At 47.8% G+C, this 18,483-nt stretch overlaps 1 protein-coding gene across 11 annotated transcripts in view; it reads right to left on the reverse strand.

The window, feature by feature from the left end:
• The window catches only part of SLC39A11 (solute carrier family 39 member 11), a 422,497-nt gene that overhangs the window by 294,281 nt on the left and 109,733 nt on the right, over positions 1-18,483 (reverse strand). For 9 of the 11 annotated variants that reach the window (XR_008294188.1, XM_053212146.1, XM_027047966.2 and 6 more), the window contains one exon: positions 1,308-1,466. The exons of the other annotated variants lie outside the window; for them this stretch is intronic. Coding sequence is in view for 8 of the 9 variants with exons in the window: in XM_053212146.1 (XP_053068121.1) it covers positions 1,308-1,466 (159 nt within the window). In the remaining variant the exon portion in view is untranslated. The remainder of the gene's footprint in view (positions 1-1,307; positions 1,467-18,483) is intronic. 11 annotated transcript variants of the gene reach the window in all.

Consider the following 18,483-nt stretch of genomic DNA (forward strand, 5'->3'; position numbering starts at 1 on the left):
GGGATAGATGTCCAGCTGACTCCTGTGAGCCTGACCTGATCCCAGCTCATCAGAATCGAACAGAAGCAATAACCTTCAACCTCATTCTCCCCGATAGGGTCCTTCCTCCTCCTCTTCCCTTTCTGGGTGAGCAGAGAATTCAAGCACTAGCTCAGATCTCACGGAGGACTTCTGCCTGCCTCTAGGGCTGCTTGGGACACAGCATCTGGTGAGGCTGTATGTTCCCGTACTGGGTTCTTACTGACACTGACCTTTCTCCACTGACAACAGTATATGCAGACTACCTGGTTTTAACCAATGGCAGTCAGTTACAAGCTCGTGGCTTGACCTCGGCTCTCTCTGTCAGCGATCACAGCCAGATGGTGGGCTGTGGTTCGTACCGTGCTACTGCATGAGTAAGTAGACACTCATCCCCCCAAACCCAACCCACCAGCCCTAGTTTACCGAAAAGGCCTAACATCTCTGGCTACCCCCACCCCCCCCCCCAATTCTGGTGCCTTTTTAGATTTAAAAAAAATTTTTTTAACATTTTTTTAATGTTTATTTATTTTTGAGACAGAGAGAGACAGAGCATGAACAGAGGGGGAGCAGAGAGAGAGGGAGACACAGAATCGGAAGCGGGCTCCAGGCTCCGAGCGGTCAGCCCAGAGCCCGACGCGGGGCTCGAACTCACAGACCATGGGATCATGACCTGAGCTAAAGTCGGCTGCTTAATCGACTGAGTCACCCAGGTGCCCCTAGATTTTTAAATTTTTACTTTGCAGCCCCTGAAGGGAGTTATCTTCAAGCTATAGGAAGGAAAACTGGAGCTGAGGGACACACAACCAGCAAATGGCAGAAGTGAATTCAAACTCAGAGCCCTGCTACCCAATGTCCCTACTTCATCCTCCTATAAATAAGCTCCCGTCCATGTGACGCTTGGCCAATGGTCTTAGGCTAGAGTTGGGTATGTCATCATCTCCCTGATGACAGTGAACGCTCCTTAAGGGTCAAGACCATGATCATATTCACTCACTTCTCCCAGTTTCTAGGTCCGCTCATATACACAGTGCCACAGAGTACGACATCAGCTATACTCTATATTTATAATGAAATCTGACATTTAAAATCTGAACTCACCAAAATGTAACTAAGGGAACGATTAGTCATATTACCAAGAGCTTATTTTCTTTTAGGGGGAAAAAAACCAGTCACAATTCAGTGCCTCTAGGTAAAAGCCCTAAATGCCTTAAAATATCTATTTCAATATCACTGGCTGCTCAACAGAGACATGAATGGCTATGTCAAGTCTAAAGAGTGGTACTCACCAGGTGAGGCATCAGGAGGTCAGCCAGGTAGACAAACGCAGCTCCGAGAGTGAAGCCGATGGCCACAGGGAAGAAGGCAAAGGCACCAAAACCCCCAGAGGACGTGGCCATCTCCACTGCCGGGGCCAGGAGAGACCAGTAAGAAGCCGCTAACATGACCTGCAAAACCACAGTGAACAATAAGCCATTAAACCAACCACACAGAAGGTGTTTCAAGTGCAGACTTTAGTTGCACTTGAACTGAACCCAACACATGTGCTAGGCCTTCAGTCTTCCACAGTAGGTACTATCTCAAACCGAAAGGCCACCACCAGAATGCCTGGAACGAGTGCTATAGGAACAAAACATGGGGCAGACTAGAGCTGACCTTGGGAGAATGGAGTCCTAGATGCTGTCATCTAGCCTCTAATCCAGTGGGTCTCACCCATGAGCAACTGTACCTTCCAGGGGACGTTTGGCCATGTCTAGAGACAGTTTTGGTTGTCACAGTAGATGTGTGTCACACGTGTCTGTCTCCCTTCCATTTTTACCTGTTAGCTTTTTAGGTCTGCTCTCTGAGGCACCAAAGAAGGTACCCTTCCTCTTTGACACGTGGCACCCTTTGAAATATTTGAGGACAACCACTGATCAATATCAGCTCAGTCTTGCCAACTTTGTTATCTCTCAAAGGAAAGAAGGGAACTAATACTCATTGACCGCCTGCTATTTCCAGGGAAATGTATCTTTGATACCTTATTCTATCATTGCCACAACCTGGGAGGCAGATGCTGTTTTCTGTTACTATCTGTAGAGAAAGAAATTGAATCTAGAAGTAATAAGAATTTGCACAAGGATGCACAGCCAATAAATGGCAGATCCTGAACTGAACAAGTAGGACCTAATCACCTCGATGAGGGCAGAAACATGAAAGGAAAGAGAAAAATGAAGCTGAACCCAAAAAAACCTCAGTGAGGTCAATTTGATAAAACTTTCCAGTGTTTACCGAAGTAAACGCTCATCGATGGCTGTTTACTCTTACAGATGCTGTGACATCTCCTTGGCAGATACACCCACTACCCATCGTAACCATATGACAGTCGTCACTGACATGCAAAGTGTTGAATGGGTTTCTAAAAATGATTTAATTATGCCTTGCCTTTAAAAAAAAAAAAAATCTGCATCACCCATCTCCAAAATAACACTCAGAGTGACAGAACCAGGAATTACAAAAGCAACAATGAAGAATAAATCCATGCAGAAAGTAATTTCTCTTCTGCCAACAATCATCCACACATGATCAATTGCTCTGGGCCCGATTCTCCTAGCAAAAGTCTTAGGGCCACCCCCCGGAAAATTGTATCTGCCTCAGAAACTTCCAGAAAGAAAGAAAATGTCTCATCAGTTCAGTTCCACGAGATCATCCAAGGAAGCCTGTGGGCCCCTTCTCCGTGACACAACCCAACACGTCCCCGACTGTTGTCTCATGGCTTTAGGATTCAACAGCCTTTGAGAGCTGCTGTTTGTTGAGAACTCCACACCAAGGAGGATCTGCACGCACCTGTCCAGCAACCTCTTTCCCTGCACGTTCCAGGGCCTTCCATACAGCCCCACCATCAGCAACTCTAAAATGGTACCATCCAGGAAGGCCATTCATCTCATCCTTCAATCCCTCCCGCACCCTATGCTTGTCGATGCCACGGGTCGGGGGCACTTCCTCAGCCTCGGTTCCCCATCCCATCTTGCACACCAAGCGCGTCTCCCTCTGCCCTAGCTCCTTTCCGTCCCTCAGCATCCCTGTGTGCCAACCTTTCCTCTGCCCCTCCAGATGAGAAATACGAAATGTTCCCGTGGACAAGTGACACGAGGTACAGGGCAAAAGAGATGTGCCCCTCAAGGCAGGGGTATGCCAGAATCTGGGGTGCTTTAAACAGAAAAGCAGCCCAGATGATTCGGGTGGACCCCTCCTTGAGAATCATTATTCTTCATCCTTCCAGATACCCAACTGGACCCAACTGGATTTCCTTCATTTCTTTTCCTCACCATCCCTGCCACCCACATAAACTAGAAAAAAGACCAGAGAACAGTCATGAGAGAGTATTGGGTTGCCTGTCCCAAGCGACCACAAGGCCCAAAGAAAAGTTATTTAGAGGGCAGATGTGGTGGACAAAGATGTGATGACTTCCCCCCCACCCCGCCAAAGACAGCCACATCCCAATCCCCAAAACCTGTGAATATGTCACCTTACATGGCAAAGGGGACTCTGTACTTGTGATCAAGTTAAGGATCTTGATATGGGGAGGTTATGCTGGATGATCTGGATGGAGCCAATGGGATCACACGGTTTCCATGAGACAACAAGAGGAGTCACAGGGTTGCCTGAGTGGCTCAGTCGGCTAAGGGTCCGACTTCGGCTCAGGTCATGATGTCACACTTTGTGAGTTCGAGCCCCGCATCGGGCTCTGTGCTGACAGCTCAGCGCCTGGAGCCTGTTTCAGGTTCTGTGTCTCCCTCTCTCTCTGCCCCTCCCCCACTCACGCTCTTTCTCTCTCTCTCTGTCTCAAAAATAAATCAACATTACGAAACAATTTTAAAAAATAAGCGTCACAGGGAAGATGTAATGACGAGAGCAGAGGTCACTGTCAGTAAGGGACTGGAAGATGCTGTCGGGCTGGCTTGATGATGGAGAAAAGGTCGTGAAGCAAGAAACACAGGCGGCCTCCAGAAAGTAGAAAAGACAAGGCAACAGATTCTCCCCTAGAGCCTCCAGAAGGAATGCACCCCGGAGAACACCTTGACTGTATCCATTTTGGACTCCTGACCTCTGACCTCTAGCACTTTCAGATAGCATGTTTGTGTTGCTTTAAGCCACTACATTTGTGTAGCTTCTTACAGCAGCAACAAGAAACTAATACAGCATATGAAGGCATGGATGACAATTTTTAGAGCAGTTACAGGTTCACAGAAAAATAGAGCAGAAATTACAGAGAAGCCCCCCCCCCCCGTCCCGCCATCTTGCACAACCTCCCCACTATCAACCTCCCGCCCCTCAGTGGCATAGTTGTTACACCATATTGATACACCATTACCGTCCAAAGCCCATAGTTTACATTTGAGACCAGTCTTGGAGCTGTACATTCTATGGGTTTGTACAAACACATAAAGACAAGTATCCACTCCTCCAGTATCAGAGAGAGTAGTTTCACCACCCTAAAACTCCCGTGTGCTCTATCCATCCTTCCCTCCTCCTAGCCCCTGGAGACCCCTGATCCTTTTACCATCTCCACAGTTTTACCTTTTCCAGAATGTCATACAGACAGAATCAGTCGCTACAGTGTGTAGCCTTTTTGGATTGGCTGCTTTCACTTAGTGATATGCTTTTAAGATTCCTCTGTGTCTTCTTTAAAAAAAAAAAAAAAAAAAAAAAAAAGCTTATTTATTTTGAAAGAGAGAAAGGGCAAGCATATGCGCATTCAAGCAGGCGCGGGGAGAGACAGAGAATCCCAAGCAGGCTCCGCACTGCCCGCAGGGACCCCAACGCGGGACTGGAACTCACAGATGGTGAAATTGTGACCTGAGCTGAAATCAAGAGTCGGACCCTCAACTGACTGAGCCACCCAGGCGCCCGCCCCCACTACGTCTTTTCATGGCTTGCTAGCTCATTTCTTTTGGGCTCTGAACAATATTCCATTGCCTGGACGGACACCGTTTATTTATGCATTCATCTGCAGAGGGGTATCTTCGTTGCTTCCAAGTCTTGGCGATAATGAATAGAGCTGCTCTAAGCATCACGTGCAGGTTTGTGCGTAGATGTAACTTTTCAGCTCGTTCAGGTAAATACCGAGGAGTGCCACTGCTGGACTGTATGGTAAGTCCTATTTAGTAATTCCCCCAACGTAGCTGGCTGGCCTGAAACTCTCGATACTAGAAAAGCTCCTTTAAATGTTAAGCATTTTTTGATGTGGACGTAGTGACACTGACTAGCTGTAGAGAGGCAGGAAGTCGTGTGCCGATGGACTCTCAGCCCTAAGGAACAGAGCCTGGAGGGGATAGGTTACCAAGGAGAGGGCTCAAGATTTCAGGTAATGGGCTCCACAGGAAAGTCCTTGCCAGCCGGTCCCTTTATGACCCCAGATGACAGATCCCGAAAGCCTTCCCACTGATGCAAACCTGCTTATAAAGGCAAAAACTGGTCTAGCAGCACCAGCCCTGAAGACACTGGATAGAAGCCTGAGGAGCAGACAGTGGGTACCTTCCTCTTCCCACCTTTGTCTACGAAAGGCATGCATAATCAGGTTCTGGGGTACACGGCAGGGACCTCGCTGTTCCCCAAAGTCCTTGTTTGCCTCTTTACTGCCAAAAAGAAAACATAAAACCCAATCGATCAAACGCGCTATGGGACAGCTTTTGTGAAGTCCATCCGCCAAGCCAGAGGTTGCTAAACCGGCCAAAGTGGCCCAGTTTTGTGCTAAATGATCAAAGAAGCTCAAGGAAGTGAGCATTTCAATAACAACAACTCCTGCAAAAAAAGAGCTAAGGAGGAAATACATTCTTTTTAATGTATTTTAACATTTATCTATTTTTTGAGAGACAGAGAGAGAGAGACAGAGTGTGGGTGGCAGAGGGGCTGAGAGAGAGGGAGTCACAGAGTCCGAAGCAGGCTCCAGGCTCTGAGCTATCGGCACAGAGCCTGATGTGGGGCTCGAACTCACGGACTGTGAGATCATGACCTGAGCTGAAGTCAGACGCTTAACCGACTGAGCCACCCAGGAGCCCCTACATTCTTTTGAATGTATTTTATTTTATTTTTTTTTTTTATTTTTGTTTATTTTTTTTAAATACCTGGCTGGTTTGGTAGGTCTACTGCAGGGTCCAGAAACCTGAACGTGGCAGCTGATGTTTGAGAAGCTGTGTGTACTCTGCCCTTCTTCCCACGACTAAGGGTGGCCCCGCCCTGGCTCTCTTCTTGACATGCCTCCCGTGGTGTCTCAGCCCCATCCTGACCTCAACATGATCCCTACAGAGGGTCGAATGAATGAATGGATGACAAGACTTGATTTTAAAAAGTGGATGTTCGGGGCGCCTGGGTGGTTCAGTCGGTTAAGCGTCCGACTTCAGCTCAGGTCACGATCTCGCGGTCCATGAGTTCGAGCCCCACATCGGGCTCTGGGCTGATGGCTCGGAGCCTGGAGCCTGCTTCCGATTCTGTGTCTCCCTCTCTCTCTGCCCATCCCCCATTCATGCTCTGTCTCTCTCTGTCCCAAAAATATATAAACGTTAAAAAAAAAAAGTGGATGTTCATCTTGTTCATCACTGACAAAAGATGGAAACAGCCCCAAATGTCCCTTAAGAGATGACGGACTGCTTTTCAGCCCTGAAAAGGAATGGAACGCTGGGTCCATACTATGGTATCGGTGAACTTTGAAAATATGAATTATGCAAAGTACAAGAGGCCTGACAGGAAAGGTCGCATAGTATATATGATTCCATTTACACAAAGTATCCAGAACAGGTAAATCCTCAACACAAAACAGATCAGTGATGGACAGGGGGTGGTGGGGACAGGAAATGGGCGGAGGGGTGGCGGGGGGGGGGGGGGGGGGGGGAGGCAACTGTTTCATGGGTACAGGGCTGTCCTTGGGGGTGATGAAAATATTTGGAACTAGCCAGAGGTGGTGGTTGCACAACATTGTGAACATACTAAATGCCACTGACTTGGGCACTATAAAATGATTAACGGTATGTAAATTTGGTCTCAATTAAAAAAAAACAAAAACAAAAACAAAAACAGTTGGGCTTGCCCTAACCATTAGATCATTCGTGCAATGATCTTGCCCTACAGCCCCTGGTTATGAGCTGAAACCCCCAGCCAACTTGCCTTGGTCCAAGCACTTTCGTCGGCGAAAATACCAAAACACCAAGACCTACCTCGCATGGCCCTTTCTTCAAGCATCCAAAACCCTTTACCTGGGTCCACATATACAACGGACAGGAAAACACAGGATTTAGAATCAGGTTCAAATTTGAATGTCGGCTCCGCCATTTGGTAGTGAGGTAGCCTAAGCAAGTAACCTAAGCTCTCTGCAGCACAGTTCTGAGCAAACGAAACACAGGGGCAATGCTACTACGTAACAAGATGGTCTCAAAGAATTCCACGGCCGATGCATACACCACACCAACCTAGTTCCTGGCAGGAAGTTAAGTTGTCAAAGTGGTGTTGCCGGATTCTTCTCTGAGTCGGCCTGCACTCAGCAGGCTCCCCCGCGTGGCCCCATCTCGCTGCCTACCCCTCCTCCAGGGTGGCCCCTTTCCAACACACTGGATTCATTATTTGTGTCCATATTCCCCTGGGACTAGGATTAGGGCCACGCTGTGAGCATCTCTGTATCCTAGCACCAGAGACCCGGGCAGTCCTGGGCAGAGCAGCTCTTCAATACAGGATGGCCCAAATGAATCCTGTTATCCCTGCTAGTGAAGGGGAGCGATGGGGGGGGCAGAGAAATCAAAAGAAGGCGTAATCGGGAAGTGATTCAACACTCATTTTTAGTCTACTACCTAAATTACCTTCCAAATTAAGTACCATATAGGCTCATACTCAAATGTCTTCAGTCCTTTGACAAACACTGGATGAGTCACTGTTTAAAGCAATGGAGTTTTTCTTAGGTGTGGAAAGAAGATTGTATAGAATTTTCAGAGCATCACAGATAATCCATTGAATACAATCTCCTGATAGAATTGCACTCTTAGAGTTGAAAGGGGTTTCGGGAGGCTGCCCAGTCCAAGTGCTTCATTTGACAGGTGGGAAAACAGAGACCTGAAGGGATCCAGTGGCTTTCCCAAAGCCCCAGCGCAAGCTGATGTAATCCAAAACTGACTGCGCCCTCCCACAACAAGTCAGCCCCACCCCTCCCCCACCTCCACTGACCCCTGGGGGTCTTTTAAGAAATTCTAAGGGCTACCGAGTAAAGACAAAGTTAAAGCTAGTGCCTCCCTCATTCTCAGGCAAGGCATCCCACGATGACAGCCTGGGATGAATCGGTTTTAGCACTAATCAAATGTAATCGATCCCATGGCCATTCCCCACCATTGGTATATAAGCTGCTCCAAGAAAACGCAGCACTGGGAAATCTTTGGCAACTCATCAACAGGAGAAATGATCTTGTGGAACATTTTTCTCTGCAAGATTCATCAGACCTTACAAACCGAAATAAACCTTAAAAACTGAAACCCTTAGCCCGTGACTGCCTTAGAGGGAGGCAAACAAGAAGATAATTTCCCCCCTAGCAGCATAGCTAAAGCTGGCAGTTTCAAAACAAAGCCCACGTACATTATGCTTTGCGTGTAGGGCTCTGAATGAGAGGCACACCTTCCTCCCTTACAGACTACGCTTGAAAACAAGGACACTCTAGAGGCGCCTGGGTGGCGCAGTCGGATAAGCGTCCGACTTCAGCCAGGTCACGATCTCGCGGTCCGTGAGTTCGAGCCCCGCGTCGGGCTCTGGGCTGATGGCTCAGAGCCTGGAGCCTGTTCCCGATTCTGTGTCTCCCTCTCTCTGCCCCTCCCCCGTTCATGCTCTGTCTCTCTCTGTCCCAAAAATAAATAAACGTTGAAAAAAAAAAAAAAAACAAGGACACTCCAAATGCAACATACATCCCAGACTGGATCCTGGGAACAGAGGAAGGTCATCAGCGGGAAAAACCGTGAAATCCAACTGAACGTCTGGGGTGTAGGGAAGAGTAACGTACCAGTGTTAATTTCTTGGCCTAGACAAATGCGCTGTGGTTATGTAAGATGTTTAGGGGAAACTGGATAAGGGTCTGCGGAAATTCCCTGTGCTATTTTTGAATGTTCTCTCAAAATCTAAAATACTTCCAAAGAGTTTATTAAAAATTAATAGTAACAGTTACCAAGACTGAGGGGGATCACTGCAGCCAAGGATCGTAAACTGTGCGAGCAAAGACTCGAAGCCAAGAGGGCCCACGGTCTGCTTTGTGGGGTCAGCAAAGTGACCGGCCTGAGGAGGCACTACTCGTGGTAGCCGGAGGGGACTGTGTGCCTCACAAGCTTCACCTCTGGGAAACCTACGGCCTCTCTCCTTGGGGCTCAGAGAGGGTAAGTCACCCAAGGACACCCAGCAGGAAGTCACAGAGCTGGGATCTAAAACCCAGGCCGTGCTCTTAACGCCAAAGCTCCATTCCATCCCCTAGATGTTTGAAATTCCTCAGAAACAGTAACAGTCACAATGTCACCTATTCAGTATGTCTAAGCAGAGAACGATTTCCCCCTAAACATAACTGTCAGTGTTGACTGTGTTTAAAACAGCAATGTTTACTGTGCTGCTGTGTGTCAATCCTAGCCCATTTGGGAATACCGTGAAATTGAAATTGTGGAACTTCCGGTTACAGGTGGCTGATCGAACACAGACTGCTGGCTCCTGAATTGCCGCTGGACTTAAAGTATAGGGACGGGAAGGATCTTGATCACAAAAAAGGAAAGGAGAGGGAAAGGAGGGGCACGTAAGGACTGACAGAGACCCTGAGAAGGCTGACCTAAGGTGGTTCCCCCACAGAACCCAGAGCAGCCCAGGGATGGAAAGGCCCAGACCCATCCAAAATGGGGTTGCAGATGGGGTGGCAAAGAAGACTGGTGGAAAGGCTGGAAAGCCATCAGATCCCAGATTCTTCCTGAACTTCATATGGCCAAGCAACTGGCCTGCCAGACACTCGGGGACACCCCCACCCCCACTCCACACCCAGCTAGGGGCTGGACCGCACCGAAAGCAGGAGAAAGTGAAAGCCTGTGGAACAGGAGTGCCCAGTGTGCTCCCACGTTCCAGCCCCCCTCCTGCCCCAGCCCCGGCCACCTCCCGCCCCTAGGCGGCTTCTCCAGAGCACTCTGCCTCCCCAGGTTTCCTGCACAGGTCGGGGGGAGGGGGGGAAGCCGGCTGAAGACTTTACGTCCTGGCACCCTGTGTCAGGAGCTACAGTTCAGGCCCAGGGCCAAGAGCCCGAAGGAGAACAGGGGCTAGAAGGTTCCCAGGCAAGAGCAAAATCATGGACCTCCTGGCTAATGTCTGGAGGACAGACTTATGATTCTAGGCAGGAGCCTGGTGTCCAGTAAAGGGGAAAAAAAGACCTTTACTAATGCTCGAAAACACAGCTGCACAAGAAAGGAAATTCATGAAGAATATTTACAGTCTGTTTTTTACTTTTTTTTTTTAATGTTTATTCATTTTCGAGAGACAGAGCGTGAGTTGGGGAGGGGCAGAGAGAGAGGGAGACACAGAATCCGAAGCAGGCTCCAGGCTCCGAGCTGTCAGCACAGAGCCTGACGCGGGGCTCAAACCCAGGAACCGTGAGATCATGACCTGAGCCCAAGTCGGACGCTCAACCGACTGAGTCATTCAGGCGCCCCAAGAATATTTACAGTCTTAATGTAAACTGACTAATATTGTTTATTAAGTGATTTGCTTATTTGTTATGATAAAATATATGTAACATAAAAGTTACCACGTTAAAGGTCTATACAATTCAGCCGTATTAATTACATTCACAGTGTTGTGCAACCATCACCGCTATTTCTAAAACTTTCCACCCCAAACAGAAACTCTGTAAACACTGAGCAGTAACTCCTCATTCTCCTGTCCTCTTCCCCCCACCCTGCCCCCTGATAACCTCTAATCCACTCTCCGTCTCTACGAATTTGCCTATCGTACGTGTTCCATGTTAGTGGAAACGTGCAATCTTGCCCTTTGCATCTGGATTATTTCACTTAGCATAATGCTTTTGAGGTTCCTCCATGTTGCAGTGTGGGTCACAATTATATTCTTTTTATGGCTCAATAATATTCCATGATTAAGCTGTGATTATTGAACTAACCCCCCAAAAATACAACATATCTACAGCATTGGATGCAGGTGGAGATAAGAAAACCGGGTTCTCATCTTCCACACCTGAAAGTCACTGGCTACATTTGAGGCTGAAAAAGCCAAGCAGTGGCCGAGTAGGTGTGCAGCTGAGAAATTTGGAAGCAAATAAACACTGACATTCATCCCTGAGACGTAGGAAAGAGGGAGGGGAGGGTCTACAGCTCGCTGCTTTTTGTTAATCAACCCTGTAGAAGAACTTGCCTTTTTTTTTTAAATTTTTTAAAATGTTTTTATTATTTTTGAGACAGAGAGAGACAGAGCACAAGTGAGGGAGGGGCAGAGAGAGAGGGAGACACAGAATTCCATGCTCTGAGCTGTCAGCCCAGAGCCCGATGAGCGGCTCAAACCCACGGACTGTGAGATCATCACCTGAGCCGAAGTCAGAAGCCCAACCGACTGAGCCACCCAGGCGCCCCAAGAGTTTAACTTTTCAAACTACACATGCACATATCTTTGGGGGACAATCTTAAAATAAATTGACAATGTAATTTTAAAATACTTAAATATGTAAGTAAATGTGATGAAAAAATATAGAATACAATTTTTAAATGTTTTAATAATAGAAGAGCCTGCTGTCACAGTGAAAAAAAAAAAAAGCCAATGGGAGAAAAGGATCCTATGGACAAAAACTCAATTTCCAGAAATGTTTCTGCATGATAATGAGACACCCCCTGCCCCAGACGGCATGATTTTGTCAAAGGCTCCTAATCACAGCCTGGACACCAGGGAGCCAAAAGGGACTGCAGGAGACATTTAAAAATCAGCAGATGTGTTTGCAAGCTCTTTCTCACGTTGCTGGAGACTAACATCACCCACTTCCCTTCTGCAGTTTCCAAAAGCTAGCAAAACCCATATGATGCTTTTTTTTTTTTTTCTCAAAATATGGTGTAAAATGCCACAGGGATCCATACTTTGCAATGCTATTAATTTCCCTCTGGTGTCAGAGGTACCAGCATAGAATAATCAAAAACAATCAGCTAAACACCTAGCCCACAGCAGGCAAACCTTTTCATTTCTGCTTAAGTGCCCATTTTGAGACGATTTCTGCTCTGGAAATCATATAAATGAATTTGTGAAGAGTTCCTTAAGGATCAGAATAGTCTGGCATGATGAGTGCAGTTAAGCATTTATTTTATGATAGCAAAGACAGTTTGAAGACTGGAAGAAAATCCAAGCCACAGAACAAAATTTCCCTCTTAATGAAAAAGGGAAGAGGTGCCTGGGTAGCTCCGTCGGTTGAGTGTCTGACTCTTGATTTCGGCTCAGGTCACGATCCCAGGGTTGTGGGATCAGAACCCTCCAGAATGAGCTTGGCCGGGCCCACTGACTACTGAGTCACCCCCCCACCCCAGGACCCCACGATGGTTGGCCACATGAATTCTGCATTGAGTCAGCTCTCAAATTTGGCAAGTCGGTTAGTCCTCATGACTCAAGCATGAATCAAATTGATACAGGGGCCATATCTGTACTTAATTTTCTTTTATCAGAAAGCCCTCATAATGTACCAGCTTCATATGATTTTACAGACTTCAATCTAACAACTCAGAATTATAATAATTTACAGTTCGCTTCAATTACAGTTATTAGTTGATGCAGACCGGCTTGAATGGCCTGACTCTTGTTAGCCACACCCACTCGGTGAAAATGATGGGCAAGGTCTTGGCCTACAAGTCTGCATGCATGCTCCAAAGTAGGAGACAACATACGAGCTTAAAAAAAAAAAAAAAAAAAAAATTCTACCCTACGACCCGGTAATTCCTCTCCTGGATAGCTGTCCCAAGAAAAATGAAAACATACATCCACACAAAGACTTACAAAAGAATGTTCACAGCAGCTTTATTCGTAGACCAAACCTGGAAAGAACCCAATGTCCATCAGTGGGAGAATACATATACATTCTTAACGCTACACTTATAAAATGAAACATTCCTTAGCAATAAAAAGGGGGGAAACCGCTGATATCACAACATGAATGAATCTCAAGATCATTACGCTGAGTGAAGGACACCTGACAACACTGTATATATAGCCTTGTTCATTTTATTTGTTTGTTTGTTTTGAGAGAGAGAGAGAGAGAGAGAGAGAGAGCGCACACGAGCTAGGAAGGGGCAGAGACAGAGGGAGAGAGGATCCCAAGCAAGCTCCATGCTCAACGCGGAGCCTGATGCAGGGCTCGATCCCACAAGCCTGGGATCATGACTTGAGCAGAAATCAAGAGTCTGATGCTCCACCGACTGGGCCACCCAGGCGCCCCTGTTTTATTTTTATTTTTTTATTTTTTTTTCCTTGTGCATTTTTTAAATGCAACCACTTAAGTTCAAGAATATGCAAAACCATATGGTGATGAAAATTATAAAGTAATTGCCTGGGAAGAGAGGAAGAATTAGCGTAGGTAATAGAAGCTCTCGCTGGAGTGACAGAAATGTTCTCAACCTCCCTTTGGGTGGTGGTTATACAGGTGTATATAACCATCAAAACTCATTGGGCTGACGCCGTCAGATCTGGACGTATGTTCCTTTTTTAAAGACTCTTAGGGAGGCTCCCCCATATTTTGATGAGCCACATTTGTGCCATGAACAGTATATGGGGTCTCCAGGGTATAGGGTCCACCCTAACATGGTCCCTCTGGGGATAGGCCAACACAATCACCAAGTACCCGACAAGGCCTATACCTGGAGCTAGGAGTCGGGCCATTATCAAACACGAAGTGCCAGCAGTATTAGGCAAATACGTCAATCATGCCCGAAAGGACCTCTCAGTATCCATTCTCAGTGACCACAGGTCTCCGTGGTGAGGGCAAAGCAAAAATAATCACCCAAGGCACATCTGGGCTTCCAATTTACTGGCCAACGACCCAATTCTAACTTGCCCTGCCCAAACAGAGGGAAAAGAGCCGAAAAAGTCAGCCCTCCAGCCCAGTTCTGCTCCAAACCTACGTTCCTGTTCCTATTCCAAGTACAACTCAGCTCCACAAACATTTACCAAGCAACTGCATCGTGTCAGATGCCCCCCGGGACTGGGGTACCTACTGGCAATGACCTCAGCCGCACCCAAGACCACGAGGTTCCAAAGTCAAATAATATTTAGACTTTTGGTTTGAGCTTGCCATTCCTCTTCCACCGACCCGTTATTCTGAATAATGGACAGGTGCAAGCATGCTAATTATCTCAGCCCTTTCAAAGCAGATTCAGTCTAGCCAGATGAGGGAGGACTCCCAGAATCCTTCGGCCTGCCAAAATCATTAATGCCATGTACACTAAAAAAGGGGGGAGGGCATCCTTACTGGACCTCTTCACCAGCTGGTCATCAAGAGAGCGAGAACATGACGTTGCCCAAAGCAACCTCTCCGTGGCACCCAGCCACCAATTTATCAGCACCCTCTTCCCTTCGGCCTGTTGATGGACAACTGCACCAGTTGGTCAAGCCTCCCCTACCCCGACACCACCACTCACTCACACTGATCCAATCTGTCCCAGGTCTGGCTGCGGAGGAAGCAGTCCCTGCCAACGTTCGGAGGAGTGAAGAGTACGCTGTGTGGTCCCACCGAGAAAAACTCAAAGATCTGGTTGAAGATTTTCTTCGACTTCACTATTCTCCCTCACCGGTGGCAAGAGACCACTATGCCACTGGCTCTGTGCCCCTCTCCTGGCTCAAAGAAAATTAGCAGCGAGGCTTAGGGACACAATCTTCATGGTCAAGAAGGAAAGATGCCAGTCTTTCTCGCAAACAAGATCACATTTCATTTTTACCACTCAGGCCGACATGGGTTCTCCGCGTTTCCTGCCCTAACTCACTTGGGGGGTGCAAAGGACCCCCCCCATCAGTATGGTGGCAGCAACCCCGGGGAAATGGAGAGCAGGTCAGGAATGGTGGGACACAATCTTTTTTTTTTCCCTTCCCTCCCCTGATGGGACACAATCATAAGGAAGGGACTGAAGAATGAAAGAGCCCCCCTGTTAGGTTGCCTGATTTAGCAAACCAAAATATGGGGTACCCAGGCAAATGTGAGTTTCAGGTAAACAGTGAATTTTTTTTTTCATTTGGGACACATCACATGAAAGAATTCTTATTTATCTGGTATTCAAATTCACGTAGGGACGTGTATGTGGTCTGGCAACCCTGGCTAGCCCCACCCGCCCACTCTTTTCCCCTCTTCCTCCCTCTTGGGGAAAGGCAGTGCGGCATAATGGACAGAAGGCATGACTGTGGAGTCGGACTTCCTGATTCAAACCTAAGCTCCCAGCCTGGGAGACCTGGGGAAGAGATTCATCTCTCCAGGGCTCCTATGTCTTCACACAGAAAACAGAAATAATAGTGGAATAGTGACCCTCATACGTAAAATGGAATCGATCATAACAACATTTATAGATAGACTGACTCCGCCCCAGGAACCTTCGTAATCCTCCTCAGGTGAAAAGTTAGGGACCATAATGGCACCCGGGGGGCTCAGTCTGTTAAGCATCTGACTTCGGCTCAGGTCATGATCTCAGTCTGTGGGTTCGAGCCCCACGTCGGGCTCTGTGCTGACAGCTCAGAGCCTGGAGCCCGCTTCGGATTCTGTCTCCCCTCTCTCTGCCCCTCCCCTACTCGTGCTCTGTCTCTCTCTGTCTCAAAAATAAATAAAAACATTTTTTAAAAAAATTTTTTTAAAAAGTTAATAGTCTTAACAGCTCGGAGCCTGGAACCTGCTTGGATTCTGTGTCTCCCTCTCTCTCTGCCCCTCCCCTGCTCATGTTCTCTCTCTCTCTCAAAAAAAAATAAACATATAAAACAATTTTTTTAAAGTTAGATACTATTGGGGGGCACCTGGGCGGCTCAGTCAGTTAAGCAACTGACTCTTGATTTCAGCTCAGGACATGATCTCACAGTTTGTGGGATCGAGCCCCACAACGGGCTCTGTGCTGACAGGATGGAGCCTCCCTGGGATTCTGTCTCCCCTCTCCCTCTGCCCGTCCCCTCCCTCTCAAAAATAAACAAATGAATATATTCTTTTAAAAATTTAGGGGGCACCTGGGTGGTTCAGTCTGTTAAGTGTCCGACTTTGGCTCAGGTCATGATCTTGTGGTTTGTGAGTTTGAGCCCCACATCAGGCTCTGTGCTGACAGCTCAGAAGCTGGAGCCTACTTCAGATTCTGTGTATCCCTCTGTCTGTCCATCCCTCACTTGCACTTTGTCTGTCTGTCTCTCTCTCTCTCTCAGAAATAAACATTAAAAAAAAATTTAAAAATTTAGGTGCTATTATTATCCCTATTCCACATTTGGGGAAACTGAGGCACGGAGCACTTAAGTAATTGACAAGGGCATGCAGTTCGTAACTGGCAGAGCCAAGATTCAAATCCAGTCACTGTGGCTCTTGAGTCCCTGCTCTAGAGCATAACACCGTCCCTGAGGTGGGGCTTATCTCCTGTAACTGCTACAAGGATTAATGCAATAATGCATGTTAAGTGCTTAGCACAAAAACTGGCCTAAAAACTCTATATATACTAAGCATTATAATGCTCATTATATGTCTCCATTTTTGCTATTATGAGAGCAAAGGATTTGAGAGAAGAGTTTAAATCAAAGCCTTATGATCTAAACTCTGGAGTTCCCTAGGGACAGAAGCCCAATTTACCCATCCTGAAAACTGCATATACACGTGTCTGCAGGTGCATAATACAACACGTGTAAGCATGAAGCATGTGCTGTGTACCCAGGTGGCGCCATATGTAAAACACACGACAAAGGGGAGGCGTCCCCAGCAGCCAGAGTAGCCTCAGCGTCGCCACCAGATCACGAAGTTGTTTTTTCTTTTATTTTTTTTAAACGTTTATTTATTCTTGACAGAGAGGGAGAGAAAGAGCATGAACAGGGGAGGGGCAGAGAGAGAGGGAGACAGAATCCAAAGCAGGCTCCAGGCTCCAAGCTCCAAGCTGTCGCCCAGAGCCCGACGCGGGGCTCGAACTCACAGCCCGCGAGATCACGACCTGAGCCGAAGTCGGTCGCTCAACCGACTGAGCCACCCAGGTGCCCCACGAAGTTTTAATCCACTTCAATAACACATGGAGATGCGTCCGTTTGCGCTCACGGGCCTGTGTGCACAAAGAACTGTGCCTCGCATTTGTGGGAGACAGTGAGCAGGGAACTGGGAGAGAAGGATCTGGCAGAAGACGACACACCATGAGGCCAAAGGCATTGCACCCAAGGAGGTCCACACGAAGGGATCCCGGGAAGACCGGCTACAAAGAGCACTGCACCACAGGGTGCACGCAACCCGAAAAGCCGGGTTGGGGCTGGGAAATCAGAGCAGAAACTCAGCATTCCAGGAGTGGTAGGGCAGGTTCAGGCAACAGCAAAGGTCAAGGCAGAGCACACATATAGGGAGAAGCACGGGAAGATGGGAACAGACCAGGAGAGCCGGGAATACCGTGCCAAGACGTTTAAACTTTATTCAGTAAGAAACAGGAAACCACGGAGAACTTCAGGGGCAGGGGAAAGGATCTCAAATATGATTTAGGAAGACAAGACAGGCACACTCTGCCCAGGAGGAGCTTTCTCTCTGGGAAGAGCCAACAAACAATACCCAAGAAAACAAGAGATTCGGAGAACAGTGGATGACACGGAGGAAATAAAACATTGCCCTGAGACAGACACTGACGGGGAGGAGTTATTTTGCATGGGTGGTCAGGGAAGGCTTCTTTGGGGAGGGGACATTTGAGATGAGATCTGAATGATCAGAGGGGCCGATATTCAGTTCCAAGTAAAGGGAAGACGTTCCTGAGGTCAGAACAAGTTTAAGGACAGAAAAGAAGACTCAGGCATAGTGACCGAGGCAGGGAGGGGTACCAGAGAAGAGAGAGAAGGGCAGGGTCCTCGCAGATCGTGGGGCAGCTAGGATTTCACTCTCCGGCAGGTGCAATGGAGCTGAAATGTGCATTTACAGAAGCTCACAGGCTCCACACAGAAGCTCACACAGGCTGCAGCGGATGAAGGCGTAGACACAGGGTGGCGGGGAGGCGGGAGCAGAGGCAGAGCGCCAGAGAGGCCACTCCGGCACACCTGTGAGATGACCACAGTGCAGACCAGATGGTGAAGAATGATGGTCACGTGTGGGCTGTATTCTGGAGGGAGAGACAGGGCTTGTCGGCGGAATGGATGGGGCAGGGTCATGTGACAGAGAGCGTAGGGGTCTCCTGCGGCTGCCTAGCCACACGCCACAAACCAAGGGGCTTGGAAACAACAGAGCTGTATTCTCTCGTGGTTCTGGAGCCTATGGATCCAAAATCAAAGACT

The sequence above is a fragment of the Acinonyx jubatus genome, chromosome E1 (assembly GCF_027475565.1).
Source record: "Acinonyx jubatus isolate Ajub_Pintada_27869175 chromosome E1, VMU_Ajub_asm_v1.0, whole genome shotgun sequence".
NCBI lineage: Eukaryota > Metazoa > Chordata > Mammalia > Carnivora > Felidae > Acinonyx > Acinonyx jubatus.